This window comes from Gasterosteus aculeatus, chromosome 2, assembly GCF_964276395.1.
Source record: "Gasterosteus aculeatus chromosome 2, fGasAcu3.hap1.1, whole genome shotgun sequence".
Classification (NCBI taxonomy): Eukaryota; Metazoa; Chordata; class Actinopteri; order Perciformes; family Gasterosteidae; genus Gasterosteus; species Gasterosteus aculeatus.
In genome coordinates, this window is record NC_135689.1 from 5,084,410 (window position 1) to 5,100,362 (window position 15,953).

Sequence of the window (15,953 nt, forward strand, 5' to 3'; positions counted from 1 at the left end):
ACAACAAGGGCCGGAGGCGGCAACTGAAAAGATGGCATTTAAAGAAAACGTTTGCTCCTCGTTGTGACGCTCGTGAGAGCTCATGTGCGGCACCCACAGCAGGAGAGAGAAAGGGACTCACCGATCATGTGGATGCTGGTTCGTCCGGGCCTCGTCCCGTGGTGCTGCTGGATGGTGTCGTAGAAAGTGGCCTGACACAGCTGAATGGCCGTCACACTGACCCAGAGGCACAGGCACAGCAGCCAGGACATGACAGGACACATCTGCTAAGGACCGGCAGAGGTGGAGTCAAGACAAAATACATCATGTTCACAATCTGTGACCTTCCACCCCCACCGACAACAAGAGCACACACACGCACACACTTGGATAGATAATTACAAATAAATGAATGTCACGATGATTTTGTTAAAAGCATTCTGGCATTAACGCTCCTCAGTGGAGTCTTTTAGTCACTGGAGTTCATCATTAGCGCGATTACATAAGTTTGACTTCACTGCTTCGTCTTCCTAGTTCGCCCCGTCTTGTCCCAGGGCCGCAGCGCTGCAAATGTGGAGCGATCCCTGAGGAATTTCTCCCCCATGCAGCAGACATTTCCCCTGACAGGCTGACTCCCTCCAACACCCAAGTCAAACTTAAAGAAAGATAGGATTTTGAAGGCAGCTTTATCCGTTGGAATAACGTGAGAGTGACACAGCAGTAAAAGGAATTTAAAAGCCCTGTAAGGGTTCACCCGGGCTGTTTAGGAAGGAAAAAGAATGGGAAAAGATACGCAAGGTGTGCGCCTGGTCATGGGAAGAGGGTGGCTGAGAAGGAACTCAATGGAGGTGAAAATACAAAAACAGCAACAGATTGCTGACAAGAATTAGAAAGGTAAACATCTTTTTGAATGCATTGTTTGAGTTTTACATATTTTGATGACTTCAGCCTGACAATGAACGGTTTCAAGCGCATAGAAACTTTAATCAAAGATGTGTATTGCATCCAGTATACTCTTCAGTGCATTGTCCAGACTCTACCCAAGCGTGCAGAGTACTTTTGATTGTGGTTTATTCATCTGAATGAACGCAATTAAATACTTCTGCAAATTGCTGCATGAACATCTCAAAGGAGACGGCAATTCTCTGTATCATCAAAACAAAATCATACCATAGAATAAAGTACCAGAAAATGGCTTTCTGTCTATCTCAACGGTGTGCATGTAATAAAAGGATGTGAATTTAAATAACAGATTTTCATAGCAAATTTATGATTTTCTAGTTTTCTGAAAAAATCTAAATCTCTTGACAATAACATGCATGACTATTTGTTCCCAGAGTAGAAAGAAAAAAAAAAACAATCTTACCTGAACAAAGAGTATACAAATATCTTAACAGAATGACATAAATCCATCCATTACGCTGCTCATGTTGATCCCATCCAATAACTCAGAATTTCGCTGGAGGAGGGAACTCCAGTCACCCTCCCTCCCTGCTCCACACTTTGATAGCAACGGTCCAGTGATTCAGAAATGACCGTCAAGCCAGAGTCAGGAAATAGATTCACAGCTCTTTCAATTCCACCTTTGAAATATCACTGCATCCCCTTGAGGAGCTGCTCCCACTGACACTGAATTCATTTGCCCCTTCGCGTTTACAGGCACGTGCCGAGTGCTCCTTAATTAACTGTAGTGGAATCTCTCCATTCAGCGTCTGCATCCTTCCAGCGAGCGGCAGCCTCTGAGCAGCGACTCTCTGTCTCTCTCTCTCCCTCTCTGTCTCTCTCTCGGTCCCCCCCTCAGCCAGCACCGAGAAACAAATGTTCCCGTACAGCCTCGCTGTGCGTAAAGACTGTATCACATGTCTTAAAGCCAGACTGCCTCTGGATTAGACGGCTTGGTGAGACCCCCCCCCACACACATCCCCATCCCGATCATATGCTTCAGACAGATGCAAAGCGGGGAAACTGGCCCCGCTCACGTCGCTGTGACCACATGATTAACAATTATTTACATTTAGAATGGATTTTTTTTGGGGGGGCTCCCCAGGGAAAATGTCAGTTTTTGTTTTTTTCTGTTCCTTTGTTGCCAGTTTTCTATCTAAAGAGTTTTAAAGAGCAGACATTTCATTAATTAAGTGAAAACAAGTTATTCCAAGAAATTTAACGAGAGACTCAGGATGTCCGTGGCAGATGCGCTCGAGGAGGGAAAGAAGTAAACCCTCGGTGGTCCCCTGCTTACCTTTCCGCAGGAAGGTGCAAAAATGAGATTAGAATAGAACATGTTCTAGGAAGCGGAGCGGTAGAGGAAGTTGAAAGCAGGTGGGACACAGTAATCGTCCATTCAGCTGCAGGTAATCTCTCCCACCAGTTGTGGGAGTTCTTTAGCGTATGATGGAGATGTGATGGCGATTGTAACAAAGAGGAGGCCGTTAAATCAGCAGCGATCTGTTTTGTCTGGGAGACAAACTTGATCCTCCCCCGTCGCTCGCCACCTTCACAACGCGGCGAGACCCCTGCTTTCGCATTGTGTCTGGATTCTCCTTTTATCGCTGGAATGCAGAACATGCCTGTGGCCTTCCAGCTCCCGCTGCCATCTCTGCGGCGTAAAGACTTCACATTTCATTTTGATGCTCGCTCAGGGAGACACTCAGGGTGCATTCCCAGTTCAGGAAGGAGCAAAGGATACGCAGAGAGAGAGAGAGACAGAGAGAGAGAGAGGGGAGCTGCTTGGGATGTGGGCACAAAACAATGCAGCATTAATGTCTGAGGTTTTGGCAGAATCAACTCTGTGCAGAGGGGATTTGGGAGATAAAGCAGGGCGCCAAATAGCATAAATTGCTGAGTGGTTCTGTTCAGAGAGATTTCCTCATGTTGACACTTTGACACGGGACTGCATTTCACGCAAACAAGGGAGTTTGATTAGAAATAAAAAAGAATTGTTGGGAGCCCATGGAAGGTCCGGCATATGAAACAGAGGTGACGGAGCTGGAGTGGCTCCTTCCTCTGGCAGGCAATGCGAGAGGGATGCATGATGAGAGGATGGCCAAAGCTTTGGTGCAAAAATCCTTAGAAGCGTCCAAGAAAAGTTTTTCGTGATTCCACCTCAGCCAAAGAGTGTCTAACAGCTGTCAGTCCCTGTCTCATCATTACTGCGTGCCGTCATTAATCCATCACTTCTTCTAATATTTTACGCTGTAACTATGCATATGTGGCACCTAAGGCAATTATTTGCATAGTATTTGTTGCCCCCCACACACACACACTTCTGGCTGGTTGACCCCTGAGATCACCTGCATCCACCTGGAGCAGCTGCAGGGCAAAATTCCCTTTCGCTGATAGAAGGCAGTGGCGCGTTTTGGGGCAGGGGAACTAAATTAATCCTGCGCATAGGAACCGCCCATTTCTTCTTTTCTGTTGTGTTCACTGAATAAATAAATATCTGGGATCTTGACAGAAAGAGTGACCGTTTAAATGTGCAACACGTTTTTAAAAGCTTTTATCTGGTTTTCATTTAAACATCATACAGTATGAAAACATGTGTATCCCATGAAGCAATGCATATTAATTGAGAATGTTTAATTCATTTGAACTCTTAAGCGCATTGTTGTCTATAAATAACGTTAGGAATTTAAGTTTTTTCCATTCGACCTCTATCGCAGTGCTTCCCCGGCTCGCTGGTGGTGAACTGCTCAGGCAAGTAAACATTTCTGGGGAGGGATTGAATCAAAATAAACCGCAGCGGCCATGTTTAAGGATGCATTGATTCCAAAGCTGTAGCTCATGAATGTATTTTAGACAACAATGTGACACAGAGGACTACGTTATGTCAGGCTTTGGGGATATGTTACAGGGTGAATTGATTCATGGTAAAATTCAGTGGTAAAATGGCCATTAAGATAATGAATACCCCATTGATTCTTCATACGCTTGTTGAATTATTTCTGTATAGATAAAAAGGTTTCACACTGAAGCAGCATAAGTAAAGTTTACATAACGGACTCGTCCCCAAAGTGAGTCGAGCTTCATTGAGCATTTTCCTGGTAAAACCTTTTACTTTGAAGTCTTAAAACACAAAATACCAATACTGAAATTATTCCAATCTCAAAGAAAAGGAATCTCTATCCGTCATTCTTGCAATGCAAAACCCCCCCAAATCAGACAGACATTTTCCTCACCGGCAGAGCACCAGTTTCTGTCTGAATGAGTTTCACGCACTACTGATTCAATGGACTCCTCCCTGAAAGGTTCTGACGGCTGCTTTCTGAAAAGTAACCATGAAAATAAAGACATTTTCTGTAAGAATGTAAGAGTTTGTCTCCTAAATCTAAAACGGTTTGCACAGATTTGGCCAGGAAGCACAGACGGGCCTACGAGCTCCCACGGGCTTTTGCCCTGAATGTTACACACCTGCAGTGATGAGATTCTCAGGGACGTCCTGCTTCCTCCTACATCCAACGACAACATAAAGTCATGTATTTTACAAATAATGGCAGCAATATGGGTCTACTCTTAACGCCTGTCTGATTCCATGTTGAATTTCCTTTCCGAATGGCATGCCCACGAGATAAGGTGCTGGTTGCTACTTTAAGCAGAGAGAAAATGTCAATAAATCGTTGTGTTTCGCTCAGGGTGGGAGAGCTGGGGATCTCTCAGGAAAATCTATGCAGAAGTTTTCTATTTAGCTTCCCCCTCAGCTGCGCCCACTCTTGTCATAACAGGACACAGTAAAGGTTTAGCAGCCCCCAAAAACATGACATTTTAAGATAAAATGACTGTTGATTATCATAACTCCATTCCCAGGAGGCTAATAACAATTGGGCGTAAAAAAACACACCGTGCATCATGTCATGCATCACTGTGCAATGCATTTTGAACAATAGAGGAGGTGGTGGGAGTTATTCTAGATAAAAGTCATACCGGTATATATATATATATATATATATATATATATATATATATCTTTCTACAGGAATTCCTGCAGTAATTTCACACAAATCTTCACATTCGTTTTTTTTACAGGCTGTTTGATTGCATATAACTGTGACAAGTGGTGTGAAAACATTCCCTAACATAAGATAATGTTATTTTGCTGTTGGTTCAACAATTCAAATATCTTCTCTGTGCGATCAATAAATCACTGCCATAAAATAACTGCATTAACTACAGTGAAAAAGTGAGGGATCCCTTTCATTTGCATTTTCATTGAGCGTTTTTGTTTTCTGAAGCATTCGCTGCTCCTTTGTGGAAAGGTCAATGGGAAACAGTTGGTGTCTACTTTATCTGCATGAGCCAACACACAAGTTCAGCCGAGTAAGAAATAAGATTATCTTTAGACGGCAGTGTGAGAATCTGGCCTTTGAATCTTATTCAGTAGAGTATTAATGTCTTAGCGGGTAGAATAAGCCCAAACTGTTATTAAAATAACTGAAGTATTGCGCTGAATTCTTCTTCAATTCACTGAACCCCTGATGTTTAATGGAAATTGAGTGTCTCACCTTTTCAATCAGTTGGTCTTAACATTTAATAGATTCTTTTATGGATATTAATCTTTCCATTATATCTTTGTCGTGGATAAGAGTCAGGCATATTTCTCTCAGGCCAAACAAGTCATTTATTTTCCAGACACAAACATTTCTACAGCTAAGGTGTCATATGAGAAAACTCGGCTGAAAAAAAGCAGAATTAAACTGTTTGCCAATGTAATGCATGCTCAGCTCTTAAGGCATATCATTTAAAACTGGAAATGCCTTTTCTCCTCTATTATTTCCTGAGTCAGACTGACATTTATTGAAAGCTACACTATTTGATCTTGCCATCGAGCCAAATGTCATTGTGCGCACATCGTGAACATTTCAAATGAAGGAGTGTGACGGTGTTGCAATGTCAGAAAGGCAAGAGCAGAGCGTTTCAACGCGTGCAGCCTTTCTTTTAGCTCAAACTGCTGATGACAGAGAGAGAAGATGCTGTTGCCATCTGCCACTGGGCTTCACCGTTCCATTAACTGCCCCTCAGCCTCCGGAGGTTTTCTACTGTACAACCGTCCGTCTCTCCGGCAGACAGGTGCCGAAAAAATACTGATGCATCAGGTGTCTTTTATTCCTGCCTTTTAATCGTTCGTCTGCGGTTATCTTGGTTAGGTGCTTGGCCTCGCCTTGAAAAATCTGATATAAACATGAAATAGGGAGATTGTATTTTTGGACAAAAAAAAAAAAGAAAGAGGCTGAATTCTTTTTCCCCTTAAAGTCAAACAATCAATCATGGTCGTTGCCTGTAGTGTCCTCGTCTCATACGGTCGACATGGCACATTGAAGTCCTGTTGGCTCCATCACATCAAATGACAACCCCCTGAAATTGTGGTTGTTCATATAATTGAATTTGTCTTCCTTTGAGGCCTTTCTTCATCTCCCGAGATGAAACCACGTTTGCCCTCCAGATGTTTACATTAGTGGCTGAATGGCACGGACGTAATAATTTGGTCATGTTCCTGTAACAGCCGTATGTTGTACGTCGGGAATGCACGTGCCGGATCGTTCATTTGAAGGGGTTGTGTCTTTTTACGCTAGGGTTGATGTTTGACTGTATAAATACATACAGTCTTTTCCTTCACTGCTACTGCCAAATACCAAAAGCAGGTGGAACACGGAGACAGAAATGTGTTGTCTGTTATTATTGTAGTATCAGGTGGCTGTTTGCAGCAAGTTAAAAGCCATATGTCGGGATGAAAACAGGCAGACCTGTCATATCTCGATCGGTCTCTTCCGCCGACTTGAAGGCATTCAGCGGAAATCTCAGCATAACCTGCAACGCTCAGAGTGTCTCACGCAATCTTTTGAGGAAAGCACTCAGCACAACAAATGGGCCCCAAAATGTTTGAAACCTGCTGTTTGCTCTCTGAAGGCGACTCACTCGGGTTGACGAAGGGCTCCCACCTCAATACTCTCCATCCAAGTAGGTTATTTGTTCTGGGCCACTGCTGGCTGAAGATGAGTTGAACAGCTGGAGGAACCTGGAATACACATGAAATAGATACGGTATGTATTGTTAATCAGACGAGCTGGCTGTCTCCCTGTAAGCTAAACTAGGTAAATGCTCCACAATCAAGAGACACACATACGTGATTTCAACCTACTCGCCCAACTCTCAATAATTGTTTTTATTTCTAGAATACAGTATGTGTCCCAACTTTATATAAAAAATAAAAGACAAATTAAGGCTTTCTTGTAGTTAAAATACGCAGTTTGATAGAAAGGTCCACCACAAAACAATTATACAAAACAGGCAGCACAACAGGATTAGAAATTGGTCGAAGTGAAAAAATTACTGTCTTTTCTGAATATTCTCCCAAGCCGTTGAACTTCGTTTTCACAATTACTGTGCTCACTAGTTCCCCACCTCCACAGGCATAAAAGGAAAATAGCTAATATAAAAACTGAAATTGTATTCTTTCCTCTGTAAGGAGAGATGATTGCATATCAAGTTGGCTGGTTGAAGTACCTACTGTGTATGACTCCTGTGAGGTGGGAGAGGAAGCATTTTTCTTCCAGCCAATGGAAGAGTGAGTCAGGTTTATGGCTACGGGGAGCAGAGGGTGGCCTTTATTTCCCTGAGAAGAGTCATTGTTATTGCCCTGCAAATTTATGGCTTGCTTCTGGAAAGAGCCTACCAGCAGAGTGCCTGTCATTTCTCTTACTATCTTATGCATTATTGATAAGTCTATGGTCCTATCATCTATTGTTTGCGATCACTATAACTCAACAGCAGAAAGCAACTCATACAGTGTGGATGTATAGAGAGAATTTCTCTTCTGTTCCCTCTACTGTATTTTACGTCACTTTTTTATGGGGACTTACACTTGTTAAACGAAAGTCATAACGATACCCAGCATGGTACCAACAGCGCTGACCCCTCTTAAAAGGAGCTGCATTTAACATTGTGAGCATTAATGTAGCAGCAAAACGCTATTTGCCGAAGATGAAGAGTAATGTCTATACTGTCTATACTGCAGCCGTGTGTTGCTATCAGACCTTCGCCATGCGTTGTTGTGACATTTAGTTATCTCATGGACACACTGCTCTCACACACGGCCCCCCCGGGCACCTCAGAGGTAAACATTGTTAGCTCTGTTAGCACTTTTGTCATGGATTGAAATTTTAGCGTCGTTAGCACCGTTAGCTGTTTGCTCAGCGCCACCGTGTTGAGAGACGCTAACTCAAACGGAATCATCCCCATCTTTGTTTGGCAGCTTTAACGAAAACATCAACATAAAATATGCACACATACATATACATATATATGTTTCATAACTGGAAGCAGATTTAACACACACACATAGATACTTTAAATAATCATTCCCTGGCAGAGCTGCAAAAACAAAATAAAAAATCATTAATCAAATTAAAGTCTAAAGCTGACAGGGTTTGACGCTTGAGTTCGGATGAAGGTTGACGAAAAGCCGATGATGGCTTAAAACAGAATAGGCGTGGGCTGTAATGAGGATGCTAATTCGCAACAAGAAGCTCTGGATCAGACGAAGGACGCAAGGTCTCTCGTTTTCATAATGCAGGTGAACTGAAAAAAAGTTGTAGTCATTAAAGCACTTCTTTGAATTATACAAACAGAAATGACATATTTATATATAACTGCCACTGACTACCGTGTGGCTCCCTGTGGATTACTGGCCTGTGCAAAAGTAATGTGTTGCATGACAATAGCAAGAAGAACTGATTAATCGTGGATGTCTGCTTCAATTAATATGTCCTGATAAATGGCTGCTATTAGCTATATACTCAGCAGTTACATGGGGAGATAATTTGATCATCACGCAGTTAAAAGATAATACGGTTCAGCTTCTTGCACAAAGGATGCCTTCCTTTGACTCTGTCCTTCACCTGGCCAGGAACACAGTTCAGAGAGAAGGAAAAAGAAGAGAGCACCTGGGCTCAGACATATTTCGTTTCACTTCATCAAAAAACACAAGTAAATCTTCATGTGGACACGTAGAAAGTGTTGCTGCATGTAAGGGAAAAGCAAGTGCAAACACACACACGCATCAAAATAGCTGCACTAAACAAGTTAATCAGTGATGTTTTATTTGGTACCTCCCACATGTGCTGCCTTTCTCTGTCTCTTCCCTGCAAAGCTGCTCTCACTGAAGGACCCTTCAGACCAGCAGCAATCATCCTATTTAAACAGCTGAGAGACCTGCTTTTGGAAACGCGCTATTGTATAATGCAGCCTGTGCTTGCAATCATGCTCTTCACTTCGCAATGATGAGGTTAATTTCGGTCTTTTGTGTATAATTTGCTTATTTGGTTGTTTTATATAAGCAGTTTAATTCAACTAGGTCGTGAAACAGTTTCAACATGTTTTCTCATATTATGAATAGATTACATTGTACTAATATTTAATTTAGGTTGTATGCTTTTTTTCTTTCTAAGAATTATGCTTACACATCGTAGACACTATATTGATACTATTATATACTTTTTTATTGATTTAATAGTGAAATGATGTTTGATTGACATATTCAAAGCTGTTTGTGTGGCTGTGCATCTGGAGCTGCAAAAGTATAGGAGGGTAAAGACTTAACAAATTTGTTTATAATTTCTGACTCTCAGCCAATCCATCACCACTGAACAACCTTATGAATACATTACAATACATTAAAACTGATTGGCTGCACAGTATGTGGTTGAGTTATGTGGTTTGTCATTTTGTTGCATTAGCTCTTAAATCTTTCCATTAAAACAAAATATATGGCTGCAACTGCTTGGTAAATTTTCTGAAATTCACTGAGGTGTATTTTTACCAAATGAGAGAAATAATGGAAATGAATTATGATCCTCACTTTAGGCTTCAATGGAGCTTAGACACTTATTACATAACAAACAAATACTTTACTAAAAGATTGATTTATTCTGACTAATAGGAACCAAAATAATCTGACTAATATATATATATATATATATATATATATACACACTTTGAACAACATTCAAAGTATATATATTTTTTCTATATATTATTTATATATAATTTATCTTTTTGTATATATAAGCCACTGAATGCAGTTCACTTACAAAATAAGTCTCTTTTTCCTGGTAAAGGTTTTCCAGTATCAAGAAAATATTCAGTAACGCTTAAGCCTTAGACTCACGATGCAGATGGATATTTTGAAATTGTAAGTTTATTTTTTCAATAGAGTTGTTGTTGGGCAAATATAATATAATAACACCATCTTCTTAATAAGAAGACATTTTAAAATCCTTTTGATTTGGTTATTGCTTTCATTCTCACCTGCAGGCTTAATTTAGAAAGCCTGATTAAGACAGCAGGAATACATTTCAGTAATCCGGGAGAGGGGAGTGGATTTTTTTTAAAATAACTCATAGAGAAAGCAAGACAATGAAAGAGAACGTTTCTAAAACGCATCTGCTGTTTAAGAAACTATGACTGACAGAGGGAAGTTGGAAATTCACCACTGGATGTCACAGCAGAATTTGTATGGTTTGTTTTTTCCATTATGCCGGTCGTGTACGATTGAGATGAGCTTCTGTTGCAATTCAGACAATATTCCTTTTTTCTTTGTAAACAATGCCCTTCACCTAGCACCTTGTCTGCCATGTTAACAGAAACTATCATATCAAACTCAATGATTAACTGGTTGAAGGACATGGAGACTTGGTCCTGAAGTCTTTGACTCTTAGCGATAACAAAATCAACAGCTCTATTATCCTGTAATGGTTTTATTTTAGTACTTTGGTTTCACAAGTCCTCCAAAACGTTTTTAAACGTGACAAAAGAATACCTTCGGAGTCTTAAAAAAGGGAAAATTAGATATTTGATGACTTTTTTTCCACCTGTGCAGCTATTGACAACTCCTTTTAGAAACGTTTGCTCGACCACATGAAATCTGAAAAAGCAAAAGTGTGCTGATCCGTAGAATGTGCTGCACACAAACGCGTTGTCATTTTCTTCCAAGAGAACCTACAGGCTCTGCTTAAAAGACACTTTGTTGGCTTGTCCATATGGTTTATAGGTTCACAAATGGCTTCACTTCTCTTTAGGAAAAGAATGGGAATCTAATCACACACCTTCGGGGGGGTTTAGCGAGGCAGCAGCGAAGAGTCAACAACCTTCGTCATGTCAGCCTCAGCCTCAGCAGCGGCTGTCCTTGAAACACAAAGAACCCTTGATGACATTGATTCACTTCAGCTACTGTTGCACTCATTCGCAGTCACAAAGACCAGTGTGTTCAGACCCTTTTCAGCTCTGACAAGCGCCACTAAAATCACAGTGCGCCCCGAGTTTCAAAATAAGCTAATCATCAATGCATTCCACATTGCCAAGGACAGCCGCTTTCCTCTTTTTGCTCATCGGCAGCCTGGTTTCAGAGTAATGACACATTTAATCAGTCCAGGATCTGGAATAAGACATCATTTGGTAACAGAACCTCTGTATCACAAGGTTCCTGATGTGAAATTCACACGGATGCTATCAGTGAATCAGGTACTGTATAAAGGGATTAAGGTTGATCTCCGCCGTCATGTTTCATCCTGCTTTTCATTAAGTGGCAAGGACAAGACGATATGCCCGAGTTGCTGTTATAATTATTTCTGCTCCTCTCCCTTTTCTGTGCCTAGCCTCTCTCTGTCATGCTCCCAGTCCCAGCCGAGGCCCGAGTGTCGATCCCCGAGGACACGGCGCTGAATGCTGAATGTCTCGGGCGTCTGCGCGTGGGGGATTAGGAACAATCTCAGATTCTATACGGTTTTCCAAATCAAGCCTGAGGAATTAAATGAAATCTTACGTTATCTCAGGTCGAAATGGTCACGCGAGTGTGCTGCCCCGATGGACTGAAAACACAAGCCACTTGCTTTTTATTATCCACACGCCGCAGATCGCATTAGAGACTGGGTTTGTGCACAATGTGTAAATAGTACAGTGCCTGCGGATAGTTTGTGTCATCCAGTCCTTTAGCTCTTCAATAAAAATGTGTGTAACATCTTCCAACCTAATTTGGTGTGGTATTCAAAGGATAGATTACAATACGTAGAACATCCTCATATTCTTCCCGTAATATGCATATAACAGCACCACCGTCCAGAGACGTGCAGGCTTTAGTGGTTGTCTGTGTTCACCAGATAAAGACGAAGAATGGTTCTAATAAGCCGCAGAGAGTCTCCACAACCAGTGTTTCTTCTGAGCACATTTGTTCTCACAAAGGCTAAATGTATTTTGAGTGGCAGATTAAGGATATTGGTCAGGGGTTCTGCATTGTCAGCTCTGAAAAGTGGGGTAAATGTGTGTTCGGATGATAATTCCCACATTCTTTGGCTCAACGGCGGACAAAGGAGCTGTAGTGTTCTCGGTTTTCGGAAATGTGTTTCACAGATGTTAATTATGGGTGACATAATCTCATTAAGTCTCTTTGCTTAGCGACTCAATTTCTTTTACAAGCATTAGTCATGATTGAGTAGTTTAGGGGTTTAAGTTCCTCTATTGTTTGATTTTAAAAAATGTCCGTCTTCACAAGGGGCTGTTTTGTCCAATTTGTCTTCCACAAGGATTCTTAATGTCCAGCAGTTTGTAATATCAAACTGTCTTGGTCGGGTGAAGACATGAACATTACAACATCCTTTTCATCCAAGGATCAAGATTTAGAGTTAGAATTTGATTTGTTTTTTATACAGTAGTACAATACACCAATGGTGTAAGAAGTGTTCAGATTGGAGCTGTCAGTAGATTTAAGAAAATTAACTAATTACACATTTTGAATTTCATTAATCTCGATTAATGAATTTTGTTGTTACAGTGTTGTTTTTAATGAGACTAAATCTTACAGAATCTTACAGAAAACGTGTATTTTAGACGCTGTTTGATTTAATTATTATTAATGAATTATTTTAAAACACAACTACACAGATTTGATCATCTTGTGGGCAGAATTCCACCGGGTGGAACATGTTGGCTGGCAACTTTTTGAAAAACCTTGGAGTGAGATTTTGTCGGGCAGATCAGGGAATTGGAATCAATTTTCCGTTGCACCCATGTTGTGCCCTGCAATCTGGTGGTTTGTGGTTCCCAAAGTCGTTGATAGAGGCGGCCTCCTGGAGATGGACAACATTGGTTACATTCTGTGAAGCAAAGACATAGCTGAAGGTCCACCCACAGGGAATTTTGGTTTAAGTAGATGTTATTTCCTGCATTCTAGTGGATTTTTGGGTTGTATGCTAAAGATCTGCAATACTTGGAACTTATTCGGATTCATATTCATCTGATCATGACTAGGGCATTCTAGACTTGAGCTGAACATTCAACCAGAAAACTATTGTTGTGCCTCAATGATTTGACAACTAATTCTTAACTGAAACCTAACCTATATTGTTAACAATTGTATTCTTAAGAGCACTTAATGATTTATGTTCAGCAAAAAATGACACAAGATTAGTTCGGGAGGAATATTGTTCATTATTCAAAGCCTCCCACTACACATTCTATCAAACAAAAAAGTGCCACAAATAAAGTGCTTAAATAATAACTACTCTCAGTTACAAAAACATGTCTACTTCTATTGCACAAATGTCCTGTCTTTATGTTAAATTCTTTGGAATACATCTTACCTGTTCAAAGTGCTATTTGGAAAAGTCTTCAGAGTGAGTCCTTTTCTTTGGCCTGTTAATAAAAAGATAAATGCTATGTGAGCAGCCTAATTAAACAATGCTCTGATGTTTTGAGCATGCAGTACACCGCTTAACAAGGTGCTCTCCTGCTGCTTGTTATGACAGCAGAGTTTGCATTCACCACACACAATCAAGTTCTCACACACAAACACAAACAAATCATTTATTCCAACATTTAAAGTTTAAGAGAGTGAGTATTTAATTGAACCACATGGCATTCACATACCTAGTCTCTGCTCAGATTGGAGATAAAGATTTTCTTCAGCATTGGATTTTCTTCCTGAGTTTCTCCCGCGGTTGTTTCTCTTTGTAACTCTTATGTCGCTAACTAAGAGGATGTCTACGCAGCGAATAGGGTTAAAGGTGCGCTCCTTAGCGCCATCTACCGTCGGGGAAATTGCAAAGGAACGCGTCTCGGCCCAAAGTTGGATTTTTTTTTTTGCGTGAGAAATTGGATGTGTGACGTGAGTACATGTGAAAACATGCAAAGGCGTGTGTCACACGGCGAAAGCATGAGAGTTGGCAGCTCTCTTGAACTAGCAACTCTTCCAGCTAGCTTAGCCTAGCGGTGCTTTTAGTGGCGGTTTTCAACTCACCCCCCTTCTGTTTGACACGAGTAATTCCTCTGCACAGTGTATGTCGCGTCTCTGTTTGTTTTACTTCCAATGCAAAAAGCTCTTTCCATCTTGAGCTACCGTCTTGCTTTTTCCGATGTAATTGGCTGCAGCTGGTGGCCGTTTCGTATCCGCGGTAAACTTCCGTAATTTCCGGTAAGTAAACCGGAAGTAAACAATGGTACGTTAACTACGTTAAAATATTTTGTCACAATAATCTTGGCCACATTATTCGCATAGATTAACGCGTTTATATTGACAGCCCTAGTTCAGATCCTTTACTTCAAGATATAATGAATATGTTCAAATAAAATATATATCGGGTGAAAAGAGATCGCTCAGTGTTGAACTTAATCTTAACCATAACCCTACATTTGATCAACTGTTCCTTCCAGAATGGTTCATTCTAACAGAACAAAAACACAATGATTTTTACTTTCATGTGATTTTATACAGAATAAAAAACTTAATAACATTTTTACTGGCCCATAGATCCAGTTAATGTTGCACACTGCACCTTCGAGGAGCAGAAAAGTTTCAAACCCTGCACAAAGCCGGCTGCATTTGCTCGGAACATTGATGGATTAGAAATTTAAATTAGCAGCAAATTAGATACCTAAAAACAGTATAGTTGAGAACAGTTACTGGGGTATATGTACGTAGTTAGTAACCACCAGCATCAAAAAAAGCTTTTATTTACACATTTTATTTCAAGATGAACATTATCAAAGCATGATCAACTATCTGGGGTGCGAAACAGAAATCTCTGATCCAATTCACACTTCTCTTTGTAGATTGGAAACACCAAAAACCCAAGATCTAGACCCTGTTTTTCCCTGCACGCGTTTAGACGCTGACCGCGTGAAGTGAATATCAAGGTGACCATGATCAATGGTACGCTAGCTGTTAGCCAAGATGATTGATTTTGAGAGTGAGGTACTCTGTGCCTTGTTTTCACCAAAATGATCTCAGTAAATCTTGCGTTTTGTCAGGGGCGACGGTCGGTTTAGGCGCACTGCAGGACTTTGTGTCTCTAGTCTCTGGAATGTGTGATTGAGTCCTTGAGAGCTCCTTGGAAAGACTGACATGGTAATCGCTCCTCTGTCGACATGCCCTGTGTATCCGTGTAAGATGCTCCGGCTATGAACGTTTATTATGGACCAGCCGTGTGTCATTAATAGCTGCGTCCACAGGGCTGATGAATAAACTCCTAAGTCTCTGTCATTTTCATGACGTGGCCTTCCCCTCCGAGTGCCAACATAGTGGAGACAGATTAGTTCTGCTGCCGTGGGTAAAGCAGATTAGCAGAGATTATTAACAAACATGCTGGATTATAATGACAGTATCACTCCCGTCTTTACAGACAACACAACTTTGCGCTGAACTGCTCAAACCAGAAGCGCGGTTAAAACATTAGGTCTCGGCATGGGAGCAGTCATCACAGGGATCAGAGGCAGAGCCGCCTGGATTTAATCTTCTTGGTCCCAATTAAAGTCAGATTTAGTGACATCAGTCACAGTTCATCACAGTGATTATGCTCAAGCTGTTCGGTAAGGAGATGATACAGAGTTTATGGGAACTGCCACTAATTGGAGATTTCACTTAGTGTCCACTCAGCATTTTGGATTCGGAATAGATTAATATCTGCAAAATCACATTTATACCTATTTTTTTAAAG

General features: G+C 41.0%; 1 protein-coding gene across 3 annotated transcripts in view; it reads right to left on the minus strand.

Annotated features, from left to right (window-relative positions):
- Positions 1–14,417, minus strand: part of LOC120829797 (chemokine-like protein TAFA-1) — a 30,744-nt gene extending 16,327 nt beyond the window's left edge. Inside the window, exons 1-4 of one of the 3 annotated variants that reach the window (XM_040194248.2) lie at positions 13,888–14,417; positions 13,602–13,653; positions 6,886–6,985; positions 122–266 (exon numbers count right to left, since the gene is read on the minus strand). In XM_040194248.2, coding sequence (XP_040050182.1) covers positions 122–263 — 142 coding nt within the window. In that variant the 5' untranslated portion in view covers positions 264–266; positions 6,886–6,985; positions 13,602–13,653; positions 13,888–14,417. Of the gene's footprint in view, positions 1–121; positions 267–1,345; positions 4,906–6,885; positions 6,986–13,601; positions 13,654–13,887 lie in introns of those variants that run through there. The other 2 variants (XM_040194246.2, XM_040194247.2) reach the window with 2 other exon arrangements.
- Between the last annotated feature and the right edge of the window lie 1,536 nt (positions 14,418–15,953).